The following is a 26102-nucleotide window of genomic DNA, read 5'->3' as shown; positions in this document are numbered from 1 at the left end:
ATTGGGTCGAGCTTCTACTCCAGCCGGCGCCGGTATATTGTATTATCTTTTCATAATAAAAGACCAAGATTTGGGGCACTTTTCGTTTGGACCATTTCATTTCCATTTCTAACATTCCCAAACTCACAAACATCGAAGCACATTGTTGTCATTGTTGTCTCCACATTGTCCGTGTGGAGACATTTTTTAGTCCCCATGAGGAAACAGCTTATAAATCAGACTAAATGATGTTTTTTGAAAACATAAAAATGCAGTTTGTACAGTATAAAAACCAGTATGTTTATGGAAGGTCACCATAAAACATGAAAACACAGTGCGTGTGTGTGTGTGTGTGTGTGTGTGTGTGTGTGTGTGTGTGTGTGTGTGTGTGTGTGTGTGTGTGTGTGTGTGTGTGTGTGTGTCTGATGGCATCTGCTTATTTTGTAGTAGTAACACATGGCAGAATTAATTTTCTTTTGATTAAAAATTTATCAAAATCCTCATAATTTAATCTGAAATTTCTTTAAATCAAAATGTGTGAAAAAAAGAAATGTAGACAAATAAAAGACAATAAAATAGCAGAAAATGTGTGTGGCCTGTGGGAGGGACGGATTTTAGAAAATGGATAAAGCCTAAAATATAGCTGCTTAGTGCTGTGTTTCTAAACTGTTTCTGAATGTCAGTTTGTGTATTTTGCTCTAGATAAGGGTTTATTAAATCCACATGTCATGCAAATAAGAAACTATGCTTCTAAGCACTGGTTGAGAACTGTAGTTTCAACCACTCAACTTTCCAATGCTCTTTGCAAATGTTCGTTGGAAGTATGTTTTCAGGAAAAACCGACTCGTTGAACTATGCTGATAACGACAGAACTTGCGACCGTAGTTGGCTTTTGGGAAACGCACCCCTGGACTGGTGTTTTCCCTCCTCATAACGGATTTGTCTATGATATTAAGAGATAGCAGATGCATTTGTCTCTTTCTAAGACCTTGTAGTCTAGTCATATTTGGGATGTCAGTACTATGTTTAGGAAAGATTAGAATCTTCTTAAAGTCACTCTCTTAATCAGGAGGAAAGCATCAGATTGCAGCATCTCCTAAACCAAGTATACACTATGGAAATATGTGTGTCTGTTGAAACATCTACACAAGAACTAGTACATTTTATATACACATCTTTTCGTCCAAGTGATTCGGGATATTAAAAACAAACAAAAGTAGGATTAGAAAACTAACGTTGCTTCATCGGCAGAACAAGTTATTACAATTTGATGAAAGATTACTGAGACATGCTTTTGGACATTTGCTTAGAAAAAATGTACACCAAGGAATAATCCACATCAAAACCAGGAACGTGAATTGGGTTGATTTTGATTTCATGCTGAAGTTTATGCATCTACTGGAATTTCAGATCGAATAAGGTGCTGGTTTGATGTTTATTTTTATATAACAAACGTCAGGTGTTGCAGTACTGTAAACTGCTGAATGTTTAATGCGCTGTAGGGTGTGTTTGCAGCGTTTCTTGGCTCACAGCAGAAGTGTGTTAGTGGGGGAGGTGACAGAAGTCAGCAGGAGTGTGTCTATCTGCTGCTGTAGCAACACATCACCCCTGCATGAGGTTTGTGTGTGTGTGTGAGAGAGAGAAGGGCAGGGAGACTCCTTATAATTTCCTCATCCATTCTGTTATATTAATGGCTCCCTTTTAATATTAATATTCATAAGTGATGATTCATAGCTTGTTTGATCAATTGTCCTTAGTAAAGTCTGCCTCACTCTCATTTAAAGCAGAAAGTGGTCTCAGAAAATCCCCCTCCTGCTGTAATGCTGTCTCCGTGGCAACAGGCGAATGGGTTCTTCTGTTGCCTCACAACGTCACCCCTCCCCCTTTTCCTCTCTCTCTCTCTCTCTCTCTCTCTCTCTCTCTCTCTCTCTCTCTCTCTCTCTCTCTCTCTCTCTCTCTCTCTCTCTCTCTCTCTCTCTCTCTCTCTCTTTCTCTTTCTCAGGCACATACATACATATAATGTATGTGCCTATATAACCATACCTGCCCTTTTTCTCTGAAACAAATGCTGTTTTGTCAGATACATATGATGGTTTACACAAGTTCTCTCTCTGTTTTTTTTAATTCATCAGATTACATTTTATCATGCAATGACCCCCCCCCCTCTCACTCTCACTCTCTCTCTCACTCTCCCTCTCTCTCTCTCTCTCTCTCTCTCTCTCTCTCTCTCTCTCTCTCCCTCTCTCTCTCACACACACACACACACACACACACACACACACAGACGGCCCCACCCTTGATGATATCACAAATGCTATCCAACCACCCCCTCTGGTGTTCACACTGCTTACACACATCCTCAGGCATGTTCTTTTTGACACACACACACACACACACACACACACACACACACACACACACACACACACACACACACACACACACACACACACACACACACACACACACACACACACACACACACAAAGGTCAAATTCAGCCTCTCGCTTATGGATGTGCCATAGTAAAACCAAATTCTTTATTATAGGCTACTGTGTACTTTCAGTAATAGCGCTTCATTTCAATAATGTTTCCACACTTGCAAGTTTCACAGTTGCTCTTCCTTTTTATTGAACACTGTTGAGAATCGATCCCAGGCTCATTCTAGTGCAAATTACGCAGCAGTTTTTGAACCTGTTAACCCAGTACACCTATAGTCTGTGTTGCCTGAACCATGTTTCAGTAATATAAATATTTACTATACAAAATAAGTACAAAATAAGCTTTCCTGTGTTTAGTTTAATCATCATCATCATCATCATCAAGTTTTTTTTTTATTATGGTCCTCATACACAGTTCCACAATTATACAAAATGTTACATATTACATTAACTAGAAAAGTTTATAATCCTTAATTTATTTCACCTTAAGACAACTATTTTATGCACAACTGAAAATTACACCTTTCATAAATTAATACAATTTAACAAGAATATCATATGCAAATTATTCATTTTGGTTATATCATATTTATTTTTAATTTGCAGCTTTGACTACAAACAAACTTATTTATTTTTATGGAGGACAGTTTATTTTTTATTATTTTCAGGACTAAAAGTTTTTAGTTTGGAGAATCCTGCAACATTAAGGGAAGTTTCCAGTGTTTATTTTCTGTGTCCTATACACAGACTTGCTATTTCACTGCAGCTGTGATGTGCCTTTACATTTGTTACCAATGCAGGAGATTATGATTATTAATATTTGAAATTGTTTTTAGGAAATAGAAATAGGACATAGTAGGCTGCCAAACCTAATCCCTGGATTACACAGAATTTGAACGTAAAATCCATCTCTATTTGTGTCTCTCTATCCCTCCCTCTCTCTCTCGCTCACACACATCTTCAGGAAACATGCAGTGAAATATTTAGCAAGGATGCTGCATCAGTGAGAAGATACACATAGATAGCATGCCCCACTTTTATATTATCTGTCTCTTTCATTCATTCATGTAGAGTAAAAAAGGAATTAGAGAAGATTAGTTGTGTGTGAACTATAGAGATGATTCCACTAGTAATATAAGATTGTGTGTGTGTGTGTGTGTGTGTGTGTGTGTGTGTGTGTGTGTGTGTGTGTGTGTGTGTGTGTGTGTGTGTTTGTGGCCTGGTAAACCCTACATTATGGGGACAAAATGTCCCCATAAGGATGGCAATATCTGAAATCCTTGTTCGTGTGGGGACATTTTTTGGTCCCCATGAGGAAAACAGCTTATAAATCATACTAAGTGATGTTTTTTGAAAATGTAAAAATGCAGAAAGTTTTCTGTGATGGGTAGGTTTAGGGGTAGGATTAGTGTAAGGGAATAGAATATACAGTTTGTACAGTATAAAAATCATTATGTCTATGGAAAGTCCCCATAAAATATGGAAACACTACATGTGTGTGTGTGTGTGTGTGTGTGTTTGCATAATGTAGGTAACAGAGAAAGAGCACATAAAGGAAAATAAACGTTTGAGATTGAGGTGGAGAGAGGGTGCATTTTGTGTTGGATTTCATTTAAAACAATTTTCACATAGAAATTGCTTTTAAATTTCACAAATAATTGCAAAGACTCGGCAAGTAGCCTAACACATTGAATAAAACATGAACGTTTAATTCAGAAAGACTCATAGACAACTTCGAGAAATCAGCTTTTAAAAATTAACCTTACTTTAATGCAAAATTTTAGGTCACTTTCATTGTGTGAATGTCCTTGTGAATTCTGTGAAATCTTGTGCAGCATGCAGACACTTGCTTTGATATTTTGTAATTATATGCAACAAAAATAAAAATATATTCAGTATCCAAATAATGTTTAACTGCACCAAAAAAACAAAGATTTTGCTCTGCACTTTTACTATGTTTTTGAAATTTTGTTTTGTTCTTTAATATATACAGTATCTACAGTTTCAAACTAGCTTGACAGACTCCATCCTCAATGCTGCTGTAGTTTTATTAGAATGACACAAGGACACAATGAAAAGGATTTGAATTGCAGTTGGTTAATAACAGCCTGTTCAGTTATTAACTTAAAGCTGAAGTTTTATTTTTATGTGTGGTTACAGATATTGGCAAGTTAAACACATATTTACATATTTATGAATATTCTCTATATATTTCTCATATATATTCTGAGGGTCAATTTGTTATTTTATTTGTTTGGAATCTGACAGTAAGAGCTAACCTTTATAATAATAATTATACTAGGAAAAAAAAGTCCTTTAAATTGACTTGATTTTAATGTGTACATCGGTCCCACATGATCAGAATGCGTTCAACTGACACAATTTTCCTCTTTTTTCTCAATTAATTATTGTGAAACATAAATGAATTGGGTTGTATATACATGCTTTATTTGTGTAATTTCAAAGACCTGATATGTCCATTTTTTCAGTGTATATCCTTATTAGTTACAAAAAGAAACAACCTTCCTTATTTACTGCATACGCAGGTGCTGTTTAATTAGACAGTGGCATCAGTCCTAATTTCTCTGCCATGCATACACATTTAGAAAATTAGTTTTCCTGTTGTATTCATTATAGTGTTGAAATCGTAGCAAATATGATTAATTATGTATTTATGTAGCAAGAGGAGAGTAGGGAGGTGGTAAAGGTTGTTTGAAAACAGCCTTTGTGTAATTCTATATGGTGAGGCCGGGGTCGCAGAAAATACACACTTCAGCTTTAAGTAAGTGATGTTTGACAGTTGTGTGTTCATACTCTTAGTTATCCAGCTTATGTTTACTCAAAGAATGTTACAGAATACCCGAAGTTTAAGAAATGCAGGGGGGGAAAAAGGCTATCTTTAAAATTGAGTAGCCTTCTGTCAAAGTTTTAGCCAAAAACCTATTTGGAAGAAAGTTTACGCTTCGGATAATACTTTTAAGTATTTTCTCAAAGTGACATCTTTTCACAAACGACATTTGTCAATGTTAATCATATTTTTAAATCACAATGTCCTGACTATGTTAGGCTCTAGAACATAGATGTTAAATCAGAGGTAACAATCCTGACATTAAACTGTTGCTGTTTTTATAGTTTTCCATTTAAGTGTTCTTGTTTATTAACTGACCATGTTCAACAATGTTATAAACGTGTTGCTTTAGAGTGTTTTGTCATTAAAATACCTTTATTCAATTCGATTCACATTTATTTGTATAGCGCTTTTCACGATACACATCGTGAAAAGCAGCTTTACAGAAAATGTCCACATTACAATTTAGACTGATCTGTTATCAGAGGTGACTAAGTTATGCATTTCAGAAATGTACATATAAACACACAGTTAGCAAAAAATTAATTAATTTAAACAATGTAATAATTGAAGGCAGAAACAATGAGCTCATTGAAGTAATAAATACATGTTTGTCAACATGATTGACAGAAAATTGTTGCAGTGTTGCATGTTGATTGCATCATCGTCCTTGCAGTCTTCGCTTTATAAGGAATTGCAGTTAAAAGGAGTTGTAGTTAAAATATATAAAAAAAATTTGGGGTGCAATTTTCTATAACAATACAATTTTGGGGGGAAAAGAGAAGAGGTTGGAGGTCTACATTCAATTGTAAAGAGAACAAAGTAATTTTGTCTCTGTAATATAAGAGAACAAGTATTTTGTTTCAGAAGTACTGGAATAAAGCACAAATTCCCTATATGAATACTTAATATATCAGTGCAAATACTAAAGTTTACACTTATGTAGCTTTTACACATTATATCTCAGTGCACTGCAGTTAATCTGGAGGCCACTATGTGTCACTCTTGCTCTACCAGCTGTGTTTGAGAAAGGAGTGTCTCTCCTCCTCCTCGTCATCACCAGCCCCCTCTCTCTCTCCTTGCTCCCTCTGTTTCTCTCTCCCTCTCTTTCATATATCTCTTGTTATATTAAACCTTTTCACTATAGAACGTCGGGTTCAGTTGTCAAAAACCATCTAGTAGTTTGTGGAATATTTAATGCGCTTGTGGACCAGTAGCTTGAATGATTTTTGATGGATGCAGAACTTGGATTTACTGTCGCTGTGGTTTTGTCCTGATGATAGAAAGGGGAGGTTTGGCTGATTCCTTTTGTCTCTCGGTGACTAAGACGGATCCTTTACTCAATTGGAATTTAACGTTCTTTTATCAATTTTGATGGATTTTTTTGGAGATTGTTGTGGAGAATAAATAAGCAAATATGTCTATATCTACGCAGGGGCATTTCATAGTGTGCTTTTCGTTTGCTTTGACCTGTCATCTCTTGGAGACTGTAACCGGACAGATCTCATACAGTGTGTCAGAGGAGGTGAAACAGGGAACCACAGTCGGTAATATAGCTAAAGACATTAACCTTTCAGTAAACGATCTGCAATCAAGGGGCTTCCGTATCGTGTCATCCTCAAAAAAGCAATATTTTAGTGTGAATATTGAGACGGGCGCTTTGCAGGTGAGCGAAAGGATTGATCGCGAGGGGCTTTGCGCAGACGCAATCTCATGCTCCGTTAACCTGGAAGCCGTGGTGAACAGTCCATTGCAACTCTACCGGGTAAGAATAAACATTCTCGATATTAATGACAACTCTCCAGTGTTTCCTATGAGCTCCGTAGTGATTAATGTTAGTGAAAGCACCGCGCCTGGTGTGCGCTTTCCACTGGAGAGCGCGCATGACGCAGACATTGGAGTGAATTCAGTAAAAAACTATAAGCTTACAGCTAATGATTATTTCACCTTAGATGTACAAACTCATAGTGATAAGACGATCTCCGCTGAATTAGTCCTTCAGAAGGCGTTAGACAGAGAGAAGACTCCGCGGCTCGAGTTCACAGTGACTGCGGTTGATGGCGGATCGCCTGCCAGAACAGGAACTCTAATGATCGAGGTTAATGTGTTAGATATCAATGATCACGCTCCAATTTTCAGTAAGACATTATATAAAGCCTCCATAGCCGAGCACGCGCCAATTGGCACCACAATTACCAGACTACAAGCTCGAGATCTAGATGAAGGGTTGAATGCGGAGATAGTTTACTCCTTTATCAGTCGAACACCCCAAAATATTCTGGAAAAGTTTGAAATTGACGCGAAAAATGGAGATGTTAAAATTAAAGGTGATATTGATTATGAGGAGAACACAGCTTTTGAGATCAGAGTTCAAGCTACTGATAAAGGTCAAGTGACCATGTCAGGCCACACTAAGCTTTTAATAGAGGTTCTTGACATTAACGATAACCCCCCAGATGTGACTGTAACATCACTTCTTACCCCGGTAGAGGAAAACGCAGGGAAGGGAACTGTTATTGCCTTAATGACCGTATCAGATCCAGACTCGGGGAAAAACGGAGCAGTGCGCGTTCGCCTTTTAGGCTCTAGACCGTTTAAATTACAGTCGTCCTTTCAGAACTACTATTCGTTAGTTTTAGATGGCGTACTAGATCGGGAAAACGTAACGGAGTACAACATCACAGTCATTGCTGAAGACGAAGGGTCACCGCCAATGTCCAGAGCCAAAGTAATACAAGTGCAGGTGTCTGATGTGAATGACAATGCGCCTCGCTTCCCAAATTCTGTAGTGTATGCATATCTGCGTGAAAACAGCAAAGTGGGCATAATATCCACAATAACGGCCTCTGATGCGGATACCATGGACAATGCGCAATTAACATACTCTTTACTGCAAAGCTCTGTGAATGGTACACCTGTTTCAGCGCTCCTCAGAGTCAACTCATTGACAGGAGAGATCGAGAGTATGCAGTCGTTTAACTATGAGGAGATCAAAACGTTTCAGTTTAAAGTTCGGGCCACAGACTCTGGTGTTCCTCCTCTCAGCAGTAACGTGACTGTAAATGTTTTTATCCTGGATGAGAATGACAACAGTCCCGGGATTCTCGCGCCCTATTCCGAGCTCGGTTCCGTTAACACAGAGAACATTCCCTATTCTGCTGACGCGGGCTACTTTGTGGCCAAGATCAGGGCTGTAGATGCAGATTCTGGTTACAATGCGCTGCTGTCTTTCCACATCTCTGAACCCAAAGGAAACAATCTGTTCCGAATCGGAACCAGCAGCGGGGAGATCAGGACTAAGAGGAGAATGAGTGACAATGACCTGAAAACTCACCCGTTGGTCATTTTGGTTAGTGATAACGGAGAGCCCTCACTGTCAGCGACTGTGTCTATTGATGTTGTGGTTGTTGAAAGCGCAGGAGACGTCAAGACTCCATTCAGACATGCGCCGATAAAGGAGGAGAGTTTCTCGGATTTAAATCTATATTTGCTGATCGCCATTGTGTGTGTGTCCGTCATCTTTTTACTGAGCCTCATCAGTTTGATAGCTGTAAAATGCCACAGGACAGACGGCAGTTTGGGCAGGTACAGCGCCCCGATGATCACCACACACCCTGACGGGAGCTGGTCTTACTCCAAAGCTACTCAGCAGTATGACGTGTGTTTTAGCTCGGACACACTGAAGAGTGACGTAGTGGTTTTCCCCGCGCAATTTCCGCCTGCAGATGCAGAACTGATCAGTATTAATGGAGGAGACACTTTTACCAGAACACAAACACTCCCTAATAAAGAGAAGGTAAGAAATTAAAGTGTTATTTTTTTTAAATGCAATTTTTATTTATGCCAAACTACTGTATTTTGAGAAGCACCATGTTTTTTTAAAAGGCTTGCAAAAATATGTGGTGGAGCTGTCCGTGGTTCTGAACTAGATATTGATTTTAAAATGTTTGAAATGCACGGTTTGACTGCTTGCTTTTTTTTTCTTAATTTAGTTCTTATTTTTGTGTTTAATAGTTGTTTCGTACATGTTAGCAGTGAAACTTTCTAAAATAGTAATCATTAAATCTGGGAGGTTTATTTGAAAATGTAACTCTTTTTCTTGACATTAAGGACTGCCATGGGGGAAAATAGTTTACTTGTCGTGATAGTGAAAATGCCCCTCGATTCTGTCAGATAATGGACACGCAGAAACATCAAAAAAATTCTTAGAGCATTAGTTGAAGAATATAACGTATAGGAAACTCGGTATGAACATCATCCATTTGTGATAATAATGTGTGTTTGTGTGTGTGTGTGTGTGTGTGTGTGTGTGTGTGTGTGTGTGTGTGTGTGTGTGTGTGTGTGTGTGTGTGTGTGTGTGTGTGTGTGTGGATGTTAATTCATAAATCCGCCTGGTGTCACTACATACCGTTGAATCTCGAATTATCTCCGTGTCTTGAAGCTCCTCCTGGTTTTAGTGGGGAGGAGATTTCACAGGGCTTTGTTTCAGAGAGACTGGATGTAGAAGAGAGTGTACGAAGGCCTCGTGTTTTCTCCTCGATAAAATGGAATATTGTCCAATTCTTCTTTACTCGAATTGATGGACTTGGAATAGTCTTTTATTTCGTGGATTATTGCACGGATTTCATCGGATGTCGCAATGCTCTCGACGTACAGAAGGAAATCTATTGTGATCTGTATTGTGTTCGTTGTTTTAGTGTGTTGTTGGGACGCGGTATCAGGGCAGCTCTCTTATTCCGTTTCAGAGGAGGTGAATCCGGGAACATCAGTGGGAAATATCGCTAAGGATCTAAACCTTAATGTTCAGGAACTGGAGTCGCGCATGTTTCAGATTGTCACGGGATCCAAGAAAAAATATTTCGAGGTAAATCTTAAAACTGGGTTTCTGTATGTGAGCGAAAGAATAGACAGAGAGGAGCTTTGTGCCAAAGCACTTAAATGTACAGTCAATGTAGAAGCGGTTATCAACAATCCATTAAAGCTTTATCAAATCGAGGTTAATATTGTGGATGTAAATGACAATTCACCGTCTTTCAGCGAGAAATCACAAACGCTTGACATTGCGGAGAATAGCTTGCCTGGTGTTAGATTTCCTCTCCATCACGCTACAGACGCAGATGTTGGGAAAAATTCTGTAAATGCTTACAAGCTTAGCTCGAATGAGTATTTTTCTTTAGCTGTACACAAAGGAGGAGAACAGAGTGTGTCTGCTGAGTTAGTGTTGCAGAAAGCTTTAGATCGAGAGAAACAGCCTGTGATCCAGCTCACACTGACCGCTGTAGACGGAGGAACCCCATCTAAAACAGGCACATCTCTTATCATAATTAAAGTTTTGGATAATAACGATAATGCTCCTGCTTTTAGTAAGCCCTTGTATAAAAAAACCATTTATGAAAATGTGGCCATTGGAACGACGATTGCTGTGTTAAATGCAACAGACCTGGATGAAAACAGTAACAGTGATATTGTTTATTCTATGATTAAAAGAGATCAGAGTAAAATCCTGCAGATTTTTGATATTGATCCGAAAACTGGCGCGATCACAGTAAAAGGCAATATAGATTTCGAGGAGAACAATGCATTTGAGATCCGGGCACAGGCCAGTGATAAAGGGCATCCTCCGATGTCCACGCAGTGCAAAGTCCTGGTGGAGGTGCTGGATATTAATGACCATGAGCCAGAGATAACCGTGACGTCACTCCTCAGTACAGTGAAAGAGGACGCCAGTATTGGCACTGCTGTCGCTCTAGTGTCAGTGATTGACAGGGACGGAGGGAAAAACGGTATAGTTAATTGTGTTGTGTCCAACAAAGTGCCTTTTAAACTTGAGACGAATTACAAAAATTATTATTCTCTAGTGGTGGATGGACCTCTAGACAGAGAGCGCGCGTCCGAGTATAACGTGACCATCACAGCTACTGATGAAGGGACTCCGCCTCTCTCCAGCACCAGTGTCATTGCTGTACACGTTTCTGATGTGAATGACAACGCGCCGCGCTTTCCAGAGCCCATCCTTAATGTTTATGTGGAAGAGAACAGTCAGATTGGAGCTGTTATTCATACAGTATCTGCTTTAGATCCTGATGTAGGTGATAATGCCCGGATAACATATTCTTTATTAGAAAGCTCTAAAAGCGGCCCGGTAACATCCATGATCAACATAAACTCTGACAGTGGAGATATTCACAGTTTACAGACGTTTAACTATGAGGATATCAAAACATTTCAGTTTAAAGTTCAGGCCACAGACTCTGGTGTTCCTCCTCTCAGCAGTAACGTGACTGTAAATGTTTTTATCCTGGATGAGAATGACAACAGTCCCGGGATTCTCGCGCCCTATTCCGAGCTCGGTTCCGTTAACACAGAGAACATTCCCTATTCTGCTGACGCGGGCTACTTTGTGGCCAAGATCAGGGCTGTAGATGCAGATTCTGGTTACAATGCGCTGCTGTCTTTCCACATCTCTGAACCCAAAGGAAACAATCTGTTCCGAATCGGAACCAGCAGCGGGGAGATCAGGACTAAGAGGAGAATGAGTGACAATGACCTGAAAACTCACCCGTTGGTCATTTTGGTTTGTGATAACGGAGAGCCCTCACTGTCAGCGACTGTGTCTATTGATGTTGTGGTTGTTGAAAGCGCAGGAGACGTCAAGACTACATTCAGACATGCGCCGATAAAGGAGGAGAGTTTCTCGGATTTAAATCTGTATTTGCTGATCGCCATTGTGTGTGTGTCCGTCATCTTTTTACTGAGCCTCATCAGTTTGATAGCTGTAAAATGCCACAGGACAGACGGCAGTTTGGGCAGGTACAGCGCCCCGATGATCACCACACACCCTGACGGGAGCTGGTCTTACTCCAAAGCTACTCAGCAGTATGACGTGTGTTTTAGCTCGGACACACTGAAGAGTGACGTAGTGGTTTTCCCTGCGCAATTTCCGCCTGCAGATGCAGAACTAATCAGTATTAATGGAGGAGACACTTTTACCAGAACACAAACACTTCCTAATAAAGAGAAGGTAAGGCCCGTTTTCTGAAGTGAGATGTTTGTTTCTTGTTTTTATATCAAGAATTTAGCTGTGTGTGTGTGTGCGCGCGCGCGCATAATTTCGCCACATGTTTTTTTTTATTATTATTTTCTGGCTTTTTTCCATAATCTGCTAAAACTGTTTATTTAGTAATGTTGAAAGCTATTTCAAGAGCGATTAAATGGCTTACCATTTTAACAACAATAACACTAATAATTTGTTATACTAAGACAAAATTATGTTTCTATATGTCATTATCCAAATTTAATCCTTAATATTATGTTTTCAAAGTATATACAATTATTTGATGGCGATGGGTAGCTTTTGTTTTATTTATCAGTGTCTGGTGGATTATTCTCAACATTATATTTTTTCAGTATGGTATGCAGTTTTGCGATCAGAAAATGTTGCATATTGAGCATTTTTGTCCACACGATGTCACTGGCAACCCATGTAAGTTTTTAGTGTCTTTGTGAAGCTCCTCCTTCGTTGGGCAGGGATCCTAGCCTCGTCAGAGGTCTTTGTTCGAGAGCCCTATCCGCCTTGGACTTGCTATCTCGGTGTATTTGCGAAAGCAGTAAGCCTGTTATGGAACATACAAATTATGTTTTTCTTGTATAACCGCCAGTCTTACTAACGGGAGGAAATATGGACATAACAGATGACCTTTGGTGCTTTAAATGGATCTTTATTGTGCTTTTCTTTAATAACTGGATTTACGCAGACGGGCAGATTGTTTATTCTGTGTCGGAGGAGGTGAACACCGGGACCACGGTAGGAAATTTAGCAAAGGATCTAAACCTGAATGTACAAGACCTTGAGAGAAGAGAATTTCAAATAGTCTCGGGGCCCAACAAAAGATATTTTGATCTAAATGCAAAGAATGGAGTTTTCTTTGTTAGAGAAAAGATAGACAGAGAGGAGCTGTGTGGTCGGAGCTCTAAATGCGATTTAGAGTTGGAGGCCATTGTTACTGCGCCAATGAAAATATATAGATTTGAGGTAAATATTTTAGATGTTAACGACAATGCACCGGGATTTCGCACTTCAAAACTATATCTTAATATTTCTGAGCAGACATACCTTGGGCAGAGATTTGCATTACCAAGTGCATTCGATCTTGATGTTGGAGTAAATTCAATAAAAAGCTACAAGCTGAGATCAAATGAACACTTTTCTCTGGATGTACAGAGCGGAGGAGAGCAGAGTGTGTCTGCTGAGTTAGTGCTGCAGAAAGCTTTAGATCGAGAGAAACAAGCGGTGATCCAGCTCACACTGACTGCTGTCGACGGAGGAAAACCTCCAAGATCAGGAACAATGCAGATAATAGTAAATGTTGAAGATGTAAATGATAACATCCCTGTGTTCGATAAGCCACTTTATAAAGCGCAAATAGCAGAGAATTCACTTATCGGTGCTTCTGTGATCACAGTGAACGCAAAAGATGCAGACGAGGGTCTTAATGGCGAAGTCACATACTCGTTTATAAATCATGATAATGATAATAGTGTAAACGTTTTTTCAATTAATCCAGTTACTGGCGAAATAACTGTCAAAGGCCCAGTTGATTACGAAGAATCTCCTGCTGTTGAGATTCGCGTTCAGGCCGAGGATAAAGGACAAAATCCACGAGCATCATATTGTAAAGTCTTACTCGAAATAATTGATGCAAATGATAACGTACCAGAAATAAGTATAATGTCTTTGCTAAATGAAGTGAGAGAGGATTCGTCTCCAGGTACAATGGTGGGATTAATTACAGTAAAAGATGGCGACGCTGGTAAAAATGGTGTCGTTCAGCTTAAAATAAAAGACTCGGTACAATTTAAATTAGAGAATACTTATAAAAACAGATATTCCTTAATGGTAGATGGACCTCTAGACAGAGAGCGCGCGTCCGTGTATAACGTGACCATCACAGCTACTGATGAAGGGACTCCGCCTCTCTCCAGCACCAGTGTCATTGCTGTACACGTTTCTGATGTGAACGACAACGCGCCGCGCTTTCCAGAGCCCATCATTAATGTTTATGTGAAAGAGAACAGTCAGATTGGAGCTGTTATTCATACAGTATCTGCTTTAGATCCTGATGTAGGTGATAATGCCCGGATAACATATTCTTTACTAGAAAGCTCTAAAAGCGTCCCGATAACATCCATGATCAACATAAACTCTGACAGTGGAGATATACACAGTTTACAGACGTTTAACTATGAAGAGATCAAAACATTTCAGTTTAAAGTTCAGGCCACAGACTCTGGTGTTCCTCCTCTCAGCAGTAACGTGACTGTAAATGTTTTTATCCTGGATGAGAATGACAACAGTCCCGGGATTCTCGCGCCCTATTCCGAGCTCGGTTCCGTTAACACAGAGAACATTCCCTATTCTGCTGACGCGGGCTACTTTGTGGCCAAGATCAGGGCTGTAGATGCAGATTCTGGTTACAATGCGCTGCTGTCTTTCCACATCTCTGAACCCAAAGGAAACAATCTGTTCCGAATCGGAACCAGCAGCGGGGAGATCAGGACTAAGAGGAGAATGAGTGACAATGACCTGAAAACTCACCCTTTGGTCATTGTGGTTAGTGATAACGGAGAGCCCTCACTGTCAGCGACTGTGTCTATTGATGTTGTGGTTGTTGAAAGCGCAGGTGACGTCAAGAGTCCATTCAGACATGCGCCGATAAAGGAGGAGAGTTTCTCGGATTTAAATCTGTATTTGCTGATCGCCATTGTGTGTGTGTCCGTCATCTTTTTACTGAGCCTCATCAGTTTGATAGCTGTAAAATGCCACAGGACAGACGGCAGTTTGGGCAGGTACAGCGCCCCGATGATCACCACACACCCTGACGGGAGCTGGTCTTACTCCAAAGCTACTCAGCAGTATGACGTGTGTTTTAGCTCGGACACACTGAAGAGTGACGTAGTGGTTTTCCCCGCGCAATTTCCGCCTGCAGATGCAGAACTGATCAGTATTAATGGAGGAGACACTTTTACCAGAACACAAACACTCCCTAATAAAGAGAAGGTAAGATATTATGGATTTTAACTATTAATATTTTTTTTTTTTTAGTAAAATGACTGGACTTTCTTTTTCCTCTTATTGACCTGTATTCTTGTTTACTGAAATAACACTACTACATGTTGATACTTACAAATGTTCAAAGTGGCTTAATCATTAACTGTGTTTTGCTGAAATATGGAATCGCTTAATACATCATCATAGATAAAAAATGTAATGTAGCGCTTTGGTGGAGCTGTCCGTAGTTCTGAACTAGATTGTGGTAGCGGCTTGTTTGAAATCACATCGGTGCAATAACTACTACGATGACTCTTTTTACTAATACTAGTATGCTAATATATTTATTTATTTAGTTAATTCCTTGTAGTAATCTAAGAAATTATATAACAGCGTTTTGCTCATAATGAAATCTGGTGAAGTCGTTTGAAAATGCATTTTTCTCTCTCTTCATATAAAAGATTAATGCTGATAATATATATATATATATATATATATATATATATATATATATATATATATATATATATATATATATATATATATATATATATATATGTTGTGATGGCAAAATGCCCTGAAATACTCTCATATATTTGACACAAAGAAATCTCTAAATATTTTCTTATATTATTAGTTAAAAAAAGTCAAACACCTGCAATTTGACATGATGATCCATTTGTGATTTAAAAAAAAAAATATATATATATATATATATATATATATATTAATTCATAAATCCGCCTGGTGTCACTACAGACCGTTGAATGTCCAATTATCTCCGTGTCTTGAAGCTCCTCCTGGTTTTAGTGGGGAGGAGATTTCACAGGGCTTTGTTTCAGAGAGACTGGATGTAGAAGAGAGTGTACGAAGGCCTCGTGTTTTCTCCTCGATAAAATGGAATATTGTCCAATTCTTCTTTACTCGAATTGATGGACTTGGAATAGTCTTTTATTTCGTGGATTATTGCACGGATTTCATCGGATGTCGCAATGCTCTCGACGTACAGAAGGAAATCTATTGTGATCTGTATTGTGTTCGTTGTTTTAGAGTGTTGTTGGGACGCGGTATCAGGGCAGCTCTCTTATTCCGTTTCAGAGGAGGTGAATCCGGGAACATCAGTGGGAAATATCGCTAAGGATCTAAACCTTAATATTCAGGAACTGGAGTCGCGCATGTTTCAGATTGTCACGGGATCCAAGAAAAAATATTTCGAGGTAAATCTTAAAACTGGGTTTCTGTATGTGAGCGAAAGAATAGACAGAGAGGAGCTTTGTGCCAAAGCACTTAAATGTACAGTCAATGTAGAAGCGGTTATCAACAATCCATTAAAGCTTTATCAAATCGAGGTTAATATTGTGGATGTAAACGACAATTCACCGTCTTTCAGCGAAAAATCACAAATGATAGAAATTGCTGAGTCCACTTTCCCCGGAGTTAGATTCTCTCTCCATCACGCTACAGACGCAGATGTTGGGAAAAATTCTGTAAATTCTTACAAGCTTAGCTCGAATGAATATTTTTCTTTAGCTGTACACAAAGGAGGAGAGCAGAGTGTGTCTGCTGAGTTAGTGTTGCAGAAAGCTTTAGATCGAGAGAAACAGCCTGTGATCCAGCTCACACTGACCGCTGTAGACGGAGGAACCCCATCTAAAACAGGCACATCTCTTATCATTATTAAAGTTTTGGATAATAATGATAATACTCCCATTTTTAGTAAGCCCTTATATAAAACAACCATTTTTGAAAATGTGGCTATGGGAACGGAGATTGTTCTGTTAAATGCAACAGACCTGGATGAAGGCGCTAACAGTGATATTGTTTATTCAATAATCAAAAGAGATCAGAGTAAAATCCTGCAGATTTTTGATATTGATCCGAAAACTGGCGCGATCACAGTAAAAGGCAATATAGATTTCGAGAAAAATAATGCATTTGAGATCCGCGCACAGGCCAGTGATAAAGGCCAGCCTCCGATGTCCACGCACTGCAAAGTCCTGGTGGAGGTGCTGGATATTAATGACAATGAGCCAGAGATAACCGTGACGTCACTCCTCAGTACAGTGAAAGAGGACGCCCGTATTGGCACTGCTGTCGCTCTAGTGTCAGTGATTGACAGGGACGGAGGAAAAAACGGTATAGTTAATTGCGTTGTGTCCAACAAAGTGCCTTTTAAACTTGAGACGAATTACAAAAATTATTATTCTCTAGTGGTGGATGGACCTCTAGACAGAGAGCGCGCGTCCGAGTATAACGTGACCATCACAGCTACTGATGAAGGGACTCCGCCTCTCTCCAGCACCAGTGTCATTGCTGTACACGTTTCTGATGTGAATGACAACGCGCCGCGCTTTCCAGAGCCCATCATTAATGTTTATGTGAAAGAGAACAGTCAGATTGGAGCTGTTATTCATACAGTATCTGCTTTAGATCCGGATGTAGGTGATAATGCCCGGATAACATATTCTTTACTAGAAAGCTCTAAAAGCGGCCCGATAACATCCATGATCAACATAAACTCTGACAGTGGAGATATACACAGTTTACAGACGTTTAACTATGAGGAGATCAAAACATTTCAGTTTAAAGTTCAGGCCACAGACTCTGGTGTTCCTCCTCTCAGCAGTAACGTGACTGTAAATGTTTTTATCCTGGATGAGAATGACAACAGTCCCGGGATTCTCGCGCCCTATTCCGAGCTCGGTTCCGTGAACACAGAGAACATTCCCTATTCTGCTGACGCGGGCTACTTTGTGGCCAAGATCAGGGCTGTAGATGCAGATTCTGGTTACAATGCGCTGCTGTCTTTCCACATCTCTGAACCCAAAGGAAACAATCTGTTCCGAATCGGAACCAGCAGCGGGGAGATCAGGACTAAGAGGAGAATGAGTGACAATGACCTGAAAACTCACCCGTTGGTCATTTTGGTTAGTGATAACGGAGAGCCCTCACTGTCAGCGACTGTGTCTATTGATGTTGTGGTTGTTGAAAGGGCAGGTGACGTCAAGACTCCATTCAGACATGCGCCGATAAAGGAGGAGAGTTTCTCGGATTTAAATCTGTATTTGCTGATCGCCATTGTGTGTGTGTCCGTCATCTTTTTACTGAGCCTCATCAGTTTGATAGCTGTAAAATGCCACAGGACAGACGGCAGTTTGGGCAGGTACAGCGCCCCGATGATCACCACACACCCTGACGGGAGCTGGTCTTACTCCAAAGCTACTCAGCAGTATGACGTGTGTTTTAGCTCGGACACACTGAAGAGTGACGTAGTGGTTTTCCCTGCGCAATTTCCGCCTGCAGATGCAGAACTGATCAGTATTAATGGAGGAGACACTTTTACCAGAACACAAACACTCCCTAATAAAGAGAAGGTAAGACATTTCATTGCGATTATGTGTTTTCTTTTAGTAGAACGACTGGGATTTATATAGTTTCCTCTCGTTGACCTGTGTTCTTGGGTTAAAAATGCACAACCATATATTCTGATACTTAAAAGTACTTGATGGTCAATTGTGTTTTTCTGAAATATACATACGTAGGAATAGCTTAATACATTATTGCGGTTTGGTGGAGCTGTGGAGCTGTCCATGGTTCTGAACTAGATTGTGGTCGTGGCATGTTGGAAATGCACATCTCCGCAATAACTACTGCAGTTTCTCCTTTTACTAATTAACGAATCTAAAAAAATAAAAAAATAAAAATTGTTTAGTGCTTACAGACTTGCTTAAATTGTGAAATGACAGAGATGCCCTACAAAGGAACAACTGAAATACTGCAAAATTAAATGCATTTTTATTTATATGATTATATTTATAAATGTATTTATTTCATCTGATCTTAGTAATGAAAAGGAGAAGATCATTATAGAACTGCATGTTGCTCATTTTGAAATCTGTTAAGCTGCTTCGAAATATAGATATTTCACTTGATATGAAAGATGAATAAACAAAACGAAAATGAAAAAAAGTTTGCATGTTTTGTTGGTGAAAATGTCCTAAAATCCTCTCATATGTTCAGGCTGAAATATCTTCTTTTTTTTTGTCTTATTGAATATCCTTTGAAATATGACAGCTAACTGCAATTCGGTATGACATAATCCATATGCGAAATGGTGTTATTATTTTTATTTATTTATTTTTTGCTAAACATTAATTCATAAATCCGCCTGGTGTCACTACAGACCGTTGAATCTCGAATTATCTCCGTGTCTTGCAGCTCCTCCTGGTTTTAGTGGGAAGGAGATTTCACAGGGCTTTGTTTCAGAGAGACTGGATGTAGAAGAGAGTGTACGGAGGCCTCGTGTTTTCTCCTCGATAAAATGGAATATTGTCCAATTCTTCTTTACTCGAATTGAGGAACTTGGAATGGTCTTTTATTTCGTGGATTATTGGACGGATTTCATCGGATGTCGCAATGCTCTCGACGTACAGAAGGAAATGTATTGTGATCTGTATTGTGTTCGTTGTTTTAGTGTGTTGTTGGGACGCGGTATCAGGGCAGCTCTCTTATTCCGTTTCAGAGGAGGTGAATCCGGGAACATCAGTGGGAAATATCGCTAAGGATCTAAACCTTAATATTCAGGAACTGGAGTCGCGCATGTTTCAGATTGTCACGGGATCCAAGAAAAAATATTTCGAGGTAAATCTTAAAACTGGGTTTCTGTATGTGAGCGAAAGAATAGACAGAGAGGAGCTTTGTGCCAAATCACTTAAATGTACAGTCAATGTGGAAGCGGTTATCAACAATCCATTAAAGCTTTATCAAATCGAGGTTAATATTGTGGATGTAAACGACAATTCACCGTCTTTCAGCGAGAAATCACAAATGATAGAAATTGCCGAGTCCACTTTCCCCGGAGTTAGATTCTCTCTCCATCACGCTACAGACGCAGATGTTGGGAAAAATTCTGTAAATTCTTACAAGCTTAGCTCGAATTAATATTTTTCTTTAGCTGTACACAAAGGAGGAGAACAGAGTGTGTCTGCTGAGTTAGTGTTGCAGAAAGCTTTAGATCGAGAGAAACAGCCTGTGATCCAGCTCACACTGACCGCAGTAGACGGAGGAACCCCATCTAAAACAGGCACATCTCTTATCATTATTAAAGTTTTAGATATTAATGATAATACTCCCGTTTTTAGTAAGCCCTTATATAAAACAACCATTTTTGAAAATGTGGCTATTGGAACGGCGATTGTTGTGTTAAATGCAACAGACCTGGATGAAGGCGCTAACAGTGATATTGTTTATTCAATAATCAAAAGAGATCAGAGTAAAATCCTGCAGATTTTTGATATTGATTCGAAAACTGGCGCAATCACAGTAAAAGGCAATATAGATTTCGAGGAGAACAATGCATTTGAGATCCGCGCACAGGCCAGTGATAAAGGGCAGCCTCCGATGTCCACGCACTGCAAAGTCCTGGTGGAGGTGCTGGATATTAATGACCATGAGCCAGAGATAACCGTGACGTCACTCCTCAGTACAGTGAAAGAGGACGCCAGTATTGGCACTGCTGTCGCTCTAGTGTCAGTGATTGACAGGGACGGAGGGAATAACGGTATAGTTAATTGTGTTGTGTCCAACAAAGTGCCTTTTAAACTTGAGACGAATTACAAAAATTATTATTCTCTTTTGGTGGATGGACCTCTAGACAGAGAGCGCGCGTCCGAGTATAACGTGACCATCACAGCTACTGATGAAGGGACTCCGCCTCTCTCCAGCACCAGTGTCATTGCTGTACACGTTTCTGATGTGAATGACAACGCGCCGCGCTTTCCAGCGCCCATCATTAATGTTTATGCGAAAGAGAACAGTCAGATTGGAGCTGTTATTCATACAATATCTGCTTTAGATCCTGATGTCAGTGATAATGCCCGGATAACATATTCTTTACTAGAAAGCTCTAAAAGCGGCCCGGTAACATCCATGATCAACATAAACTCTGACAGTGGAGATATACACAGTTTACAGTCGTTTAACTATGAGGAGATCAAAACATTTCAGTTTAAAGTTCAGGCCACAGACTCTGGTGTTCCTCCTCTCAGCAGTAACGTGACTGTAAATGTTTTTATCCTGGATGAGAATGACAACAGTCCCGGGATTCTCGCGCCCTATTCCGAGCTCGGTTCCGTTAACACAGAGAACATTCCCTATTCTGCTGACGCGGGCTACTTTGTGGCCAAGATCAGGGCTGTAGATGCAGATTCTGGTTACAATGCGCTGCTGTCTTTCCACATCTCTGAACCCAAAGGAAACAATCTGTTCCGAATCGGAACCAGCAGCGGGGAGATCAGGACTAAGAGGAGAATGAGTGACAATGACCTGAAAACTCACCCGTTGGTCATTTTGGTTAGTGATAACGGAGATCCCTCACTGTCAGCGACTGTGTCTATCGATGTTGTGGTTGTTGAAAGCGCAGGAGACGTCAAGACTCCATTCAGACATGCGCCGATAAAGGAGGAGAGTTTCTCGGATTTAAATCTGTATTTGCTGATCGCCATTGTGTGTGTGTCCGTCATCTTTTTACTGAGCCTCATCAGTTTGATAGCTGTAAAATGCCACAGGACAGACGGCAGTTTGGGCAGATACAGCGCCCCGATGATCACCACGCACCCTGACGGGAGCTGGTCTTACTCCAAAGCTACTCAGCAGTATGACGTGTGTTTTAGCTCGGACACATTGAAGAGTGACGTAGTGGTTTTCCCCGCGCAATTTCCGCCTGCAGATGCAGAGCTGATCAGTATTAATGGAGGAGACACTTTTACCAGAACACAAACACTCCCTAATAAAGAGAAGGTAAGACATTAAGGATTTTTATTAAATTGTTGACTTTAAGGTTGCTTGCTGGCAGGTTGATTTTCATTTACATTCCATAATCTAAATCTTTTAGTGTTTTTTGGCTCTGTGGTTTTTTGGCTCTCTGTAGTTTGTGCTGTCCATGGTGCTGATAGCACTGACTATACATTTCAAAGACATTACGGTCATGCATTTTACACAGATGGCATTATTTGTTTAGTCGTTTTAGTACTTGTTTTTATGCAGTAATTGCGGTTTGCCTGTTTTTAATTGCAGCATGTAAACTATATGAGCGTTTGTGTCTATTGGCTTTTTAAACTCATTTCATACTAATTTTCTTAACGAATAAATATTAGATTATTAATCATATATATATATATATATATATATATATATATATATATATATACATATATATATATATATATATATATATATATATAAATATAAATATATATATATATATATATATATATATATATATATATATATATATATATATATATGAAGCAATTATAAAGTATTTTAAACTGATTTATTAGCTTTCTTTTGTCCAGTTACCATTTCATAATCTTTGCATTTGGAGGTTGAAGTTTTTATTAATCTTATTATTATTATTATTATTATTATTATTATTATTACAACGTGTTTCCTTTAGTTTTGTTCAACTCATGCTCAGCGAAAATGTCTCACAAACAGACATGTTCGCTCACGTTCAACAGTGCAGGTACATACAGACTTTGTTCATTGCGCTTAAAACATGAGCGCTTAAAATATATATATTTTCTCAGTTCGACACTAGCTATGTACATCCACAAGGTGTCATCAGCGACCTGCGTTGAAATTATTATTATTTTATTATTCTCGTAGAGACTCCTCCCTGTTTTGGGGCAGGGCGTTTGAGCTCGAGCAGTGCTTTGTTCGTGAGAAGCCACAATAGAGGATTTCTGATTTGCAGCGCAGTACATGGTTTATTTTACTACATCAATGTGCGAATGTGTTTTGTTTGTCCTCTGGATGTGGTGTTGACGGATCATGGCGAATTCACTAAAGGAGCGAAACACATTGTGGATATATCTGACTGTACTCTATTTCCTTCCGAGGATGTTTTCTGGGCAAATTGTGTTTTCTGTGTCGGAGGAGGCCAGTCCTGGGACTACCGTTGGCAATATAGTCAAAGATTTAAACCTTAATTTGCAAGAACTGGAACATCGTGGATTTCAGATCGCTTCTGGACCCAACAAGAGGTATTTCGATGTAAATATGAAAACGGGAATACTGCAAATTAAAGAGAAAATAGACCGAGAGGAGCTATGTGGACGCAGCTTAAAATGTGCTTTAGAGTTGGAGGCCATTGTTAATTCGCCATTGAACATGTACCGATTTGAAGTAAATGTTTTGGATATAAACGACAATCCTCCCACATTTCACTCCTCGTCGTTACAGTTAAATGTATCTGAGGCGGCATTTATAGGGGAAAGGTATGCATTACCAAATGCATTTGACGCGGATGTGGGCAGTAATTCAGTAAAGAACTACAAGCTGAGTCCGAATGAACACTTTTCTCTGGATGTACAGAGCGGAGGAGAGCAGAGTGTGTCTGCTGAGTTAGTGCTGCAGAAAGCTTTAGATCGAGAGAAACAGCCTGTGATCCAGCTCACACTGACCGCTATCGACGGAGGAAAACCTCCAAGATCAGGAACAATAAATTTGATTGCTAAAATAATAGACGTAAACGATAATATCCCTTTATTCACAAAATCACTTTACAAAGCTCGAATTCAAGAAAATGCTTCCATTGGAACTACAGTTATCACAGTACAAGCGAGTGATGCGGACGAAGGAATAAACGGAGAGGTAGTATATTCGTTTATAAAACATAGTAATGATAAAAATATCGAATCTTTTGCAATTAATCAAGTGACTGGTGAAATAACAGTTCAGAGTAAATTAGACCATGAGTCAAACAATGCTATTGAAATACGTGTTCAAGCCAGAGACAAAGGTTCGACTCCAAGAGCAGCTCATTGTAAAGTATTGGTCGAAATAATGGACGTTAATGACAATATACCTGAAATATCTGTAACGTCTCTTGTTAATGTTGTTAAGGAAGGATCACCAAAAGGGACAATGGTCGGTCTGATTACAGTGAAAGATAATGATTCTGGTGAAAATGGATCTGTAAAATTGAAAATAATTGATTCCCTTCCGTTTGTATTACAGAACACCTATAAAAATAAATATTCTCTAGTGGTAGATGGACCTCTGGACAGAGAGCGCGCGTCCGTGTATAACGTGATCATCACAGCTACTGATGAAGGGACTCCGCCTCTCTCCAGCACCAGTGTCATTGCTGTACACGTTTATGATGTGAATGACAACGCGCCGCGCTTTCCAGAGCCCGTCATTAATGTTTATGTGAAAGAGAACAGTCAGATTGGAGCTGTTATTCATACAGTATCTGCTTTAGATCCTGATGTAGGTGATAATGCCCGGACAACATATTCTCTACTAGAAAGCTCTAAAAGCGGCCCGGTAACATCCATGATCAACATAAACTCTGACAGTGGAGATATACACAGTTTACAGTCGTTTAACTATGAGGAGATCAAAACATTTCAGTTTAAAGTTCAGGCCACAGACTCTGGTGTTCCTCCTCTCAGCAGTAACGTGACTGTAAATGTTTTTATCCTGGATGAGAATGACAACAGTCCCGGGATTCTCGCGCCCTATTCCGAGCTCGGTTCCGTTAACACAGAGAACATTCCCTATTCTGCTGACGCGGGCTACTTTGTGGCCAAGATCAGGGCTGTAGATGCAGATTCTGGTTACAATGCGCTGCTGTCTTTCCACATCTCTGAACCCAAAGGAAACAATCTGTTCCGAATCGGAACCAGCAGCGGGGAGATCAGGACTAAGAGGAGAATGAGTGACAATGACCTGAAAACTCACCCGTTGGTCATTTTGGTTTGTGATAACGGAGAGCCCTCACTGTCAGCGACTGTGTCTATTGATGTTGTGGTTGTTGAAAGCGCAGGTGACGTCAAGACTACATTCAGACATGCGCCGATAAAGGAGGAGAGTTTCTCGGATTTAAATCTGTATTTGCTGATCGCCATTGTGTGTGTGTCCGTCATCTTTTTACTGAGCCTCATCAGTTTGATAGCTGTAAAATGCCACAGGACAGATGGCAGTTTGGGCAGGTACAGCGCCCCGATGATCACCACACACCCTGACGGGAGCTGGTCTTATTCCAAAGCTACTCAGCAGTATGACGTGTGTTTTAGCTCGGACACACTGAAGAGTGACGTAGTGGTTTTCCCCGCGCAATTTCCGCCTGCAGATGCAGAACTGATCAGTATTAATGGAGGAGACACTTTTACCAGAACACAAACACTCCCTAATAAAGAGAAGGTAAGACATTATGGATTTTAACTATTATTTTTATTTTTTTGTAAAATGACTGGACTTTCTAGTGTTTCCTCATTGACCTGTGCTATTATTTACTGAAATAACACTACTACATTTTGATACTTAAAAATGTTCAAAGTGGCTTAATCGTCAATGGCGTTTTGCTGAAATATACAGACTTATAGGAATCGCTTTATACATCATCATAGATTAAAAGTTGAATGTAGCGCTTTGGTGGAGCTGTCCGTGGTTCTGAACTAGATTGTGGTAGCGGCTTGTTTGAAATTCACATCGGTGCAATAACTACTTCTATGACTCTTTTTACTAATAAAAGTATGCTAATATATTTATATATGTAGTTAATTCCTTGTAGTAATCTAAGAGAGTGATATTATATAACAGCGTCTTGCTCATAATAAAATCTGGTGAAGTCGTTTGAAAATGCATATCTTTCTCTTCATATGAAAGATTAATGCTGATAAAAAAAATGCCCTGAAATATTCATATATTTGACACAAAGAAATCTCAAAATCTTTTTATTATATTATTAGTTAAAAAAAGACAAATAACTGCAATT

At 39.5% G+C, this 26102-nt stretch overlaps 3 protein-coding genes and 3 pseudogenes across 5 annotated transcripts; all 6 read left to right on the top strand.

The window, feature by feature from the left end:
• The first annotated feature begins 6417 nt into the window (after positions 1 to 6417).
• LOC143756698 (protocadherin alpha-3) lies at positions 6418 to 9076 on the top strand. The gene has a single exon (XM_077247324.1). It carries the CDS (start codon positions 6686 to 6688, stop codon positions 9074 to 9076), a length of 2391 nt encoding a protein of 796 aa, XP_077103439.1. The 5' UTR covers positions 6418 to 6685.
• Positions 9077 to 9812: 736 nt separating this feature from the next.
• LOC143756629 (protocadherin alpha-3 pseudogene) lies at positions 9813 to 12307 on the top strand (annotated as a pseudogene). Its single transcript, XR_013210300.1, has one exon. The product of XR_013210300.1 is annotated as a protocadherin alpha-3 pseudogene (transcript).
• A 639-nt stretch (positions 12308 to 12946) lies between these two features.
• Positions 12947 to 15346, top strand: LOC143756627 (protocadherin alpha-3 pseudogene; annotated as a pseudogene).
• A 954-nt stretch (positions 15347 to 16300) lies between these two features.
• On the top strand, positions 16301 to 19014 carry LOC143756696 (protocadherin alpha-3 pseudogene; annotated as a pseudogene). The gene has a single exon (XR_013210316.1). The product of XR_013210316.1 is annotated as a protocadherin alpha-3 pseudogene (transcript).
• Positions 19015 to 19561: 547 nt separating this feature from the next.
• LOC143756626 (protocadherin alpha-10-like) lies at positions 19562 to 22126 on the top strand. Its single transcript, XM_077247201.1, has one exon. The coding sequence runs from the start codon at positions 20717 to 20719 to the stop codon at positions 22124 to 22126; it is 1410 nt and encodes a 469-aa protein (XP_077103316.1). The 5' UTR covers positions 19562 to 20716.
• Positions 22127 to 23088: 962 nt separating this feature from the next.
• LOC143756625 (protocadherin alpha-8-like) lies at positions 23089 to 25549 on the top strand. Its single transcript, XM_077247200.1, has one exon. The coding sequence runs from the start codon at positions 23150 to 23152 to the stop codon at positions 25547 to 25549; it is 2400 nt and encodes a 799-aa protein (XP_077103315.1). The 5' UTR covers positions 23089 to 23149.
• The last annotated feature ends 553 nt before the right edge of the window (positions 25550 to 26102 follow it).

This window comes from Siphateles boraxobius, unplaced genomic scaffold, assembly GCF_051911475.1.
Source record: "Siphateles boraxobius isolate OS27281-9 unplaced genomic scaffold, OSU_SipBor_1 3, whole genome shotgun sequence".
In the NCBI taxonomy this organism is placed as follows: Eukaryota; Metazoa; Chordata; class Actinopteri; order Cypriniformes; family Leuciscidae; genus Siphateles; species Siphateles boraxobius.
The sequence above is the reverse complement of the archived record's forward strand: the minus strand, read 5'-3'. Positions and strand labels throughout refer to the sequence as shown.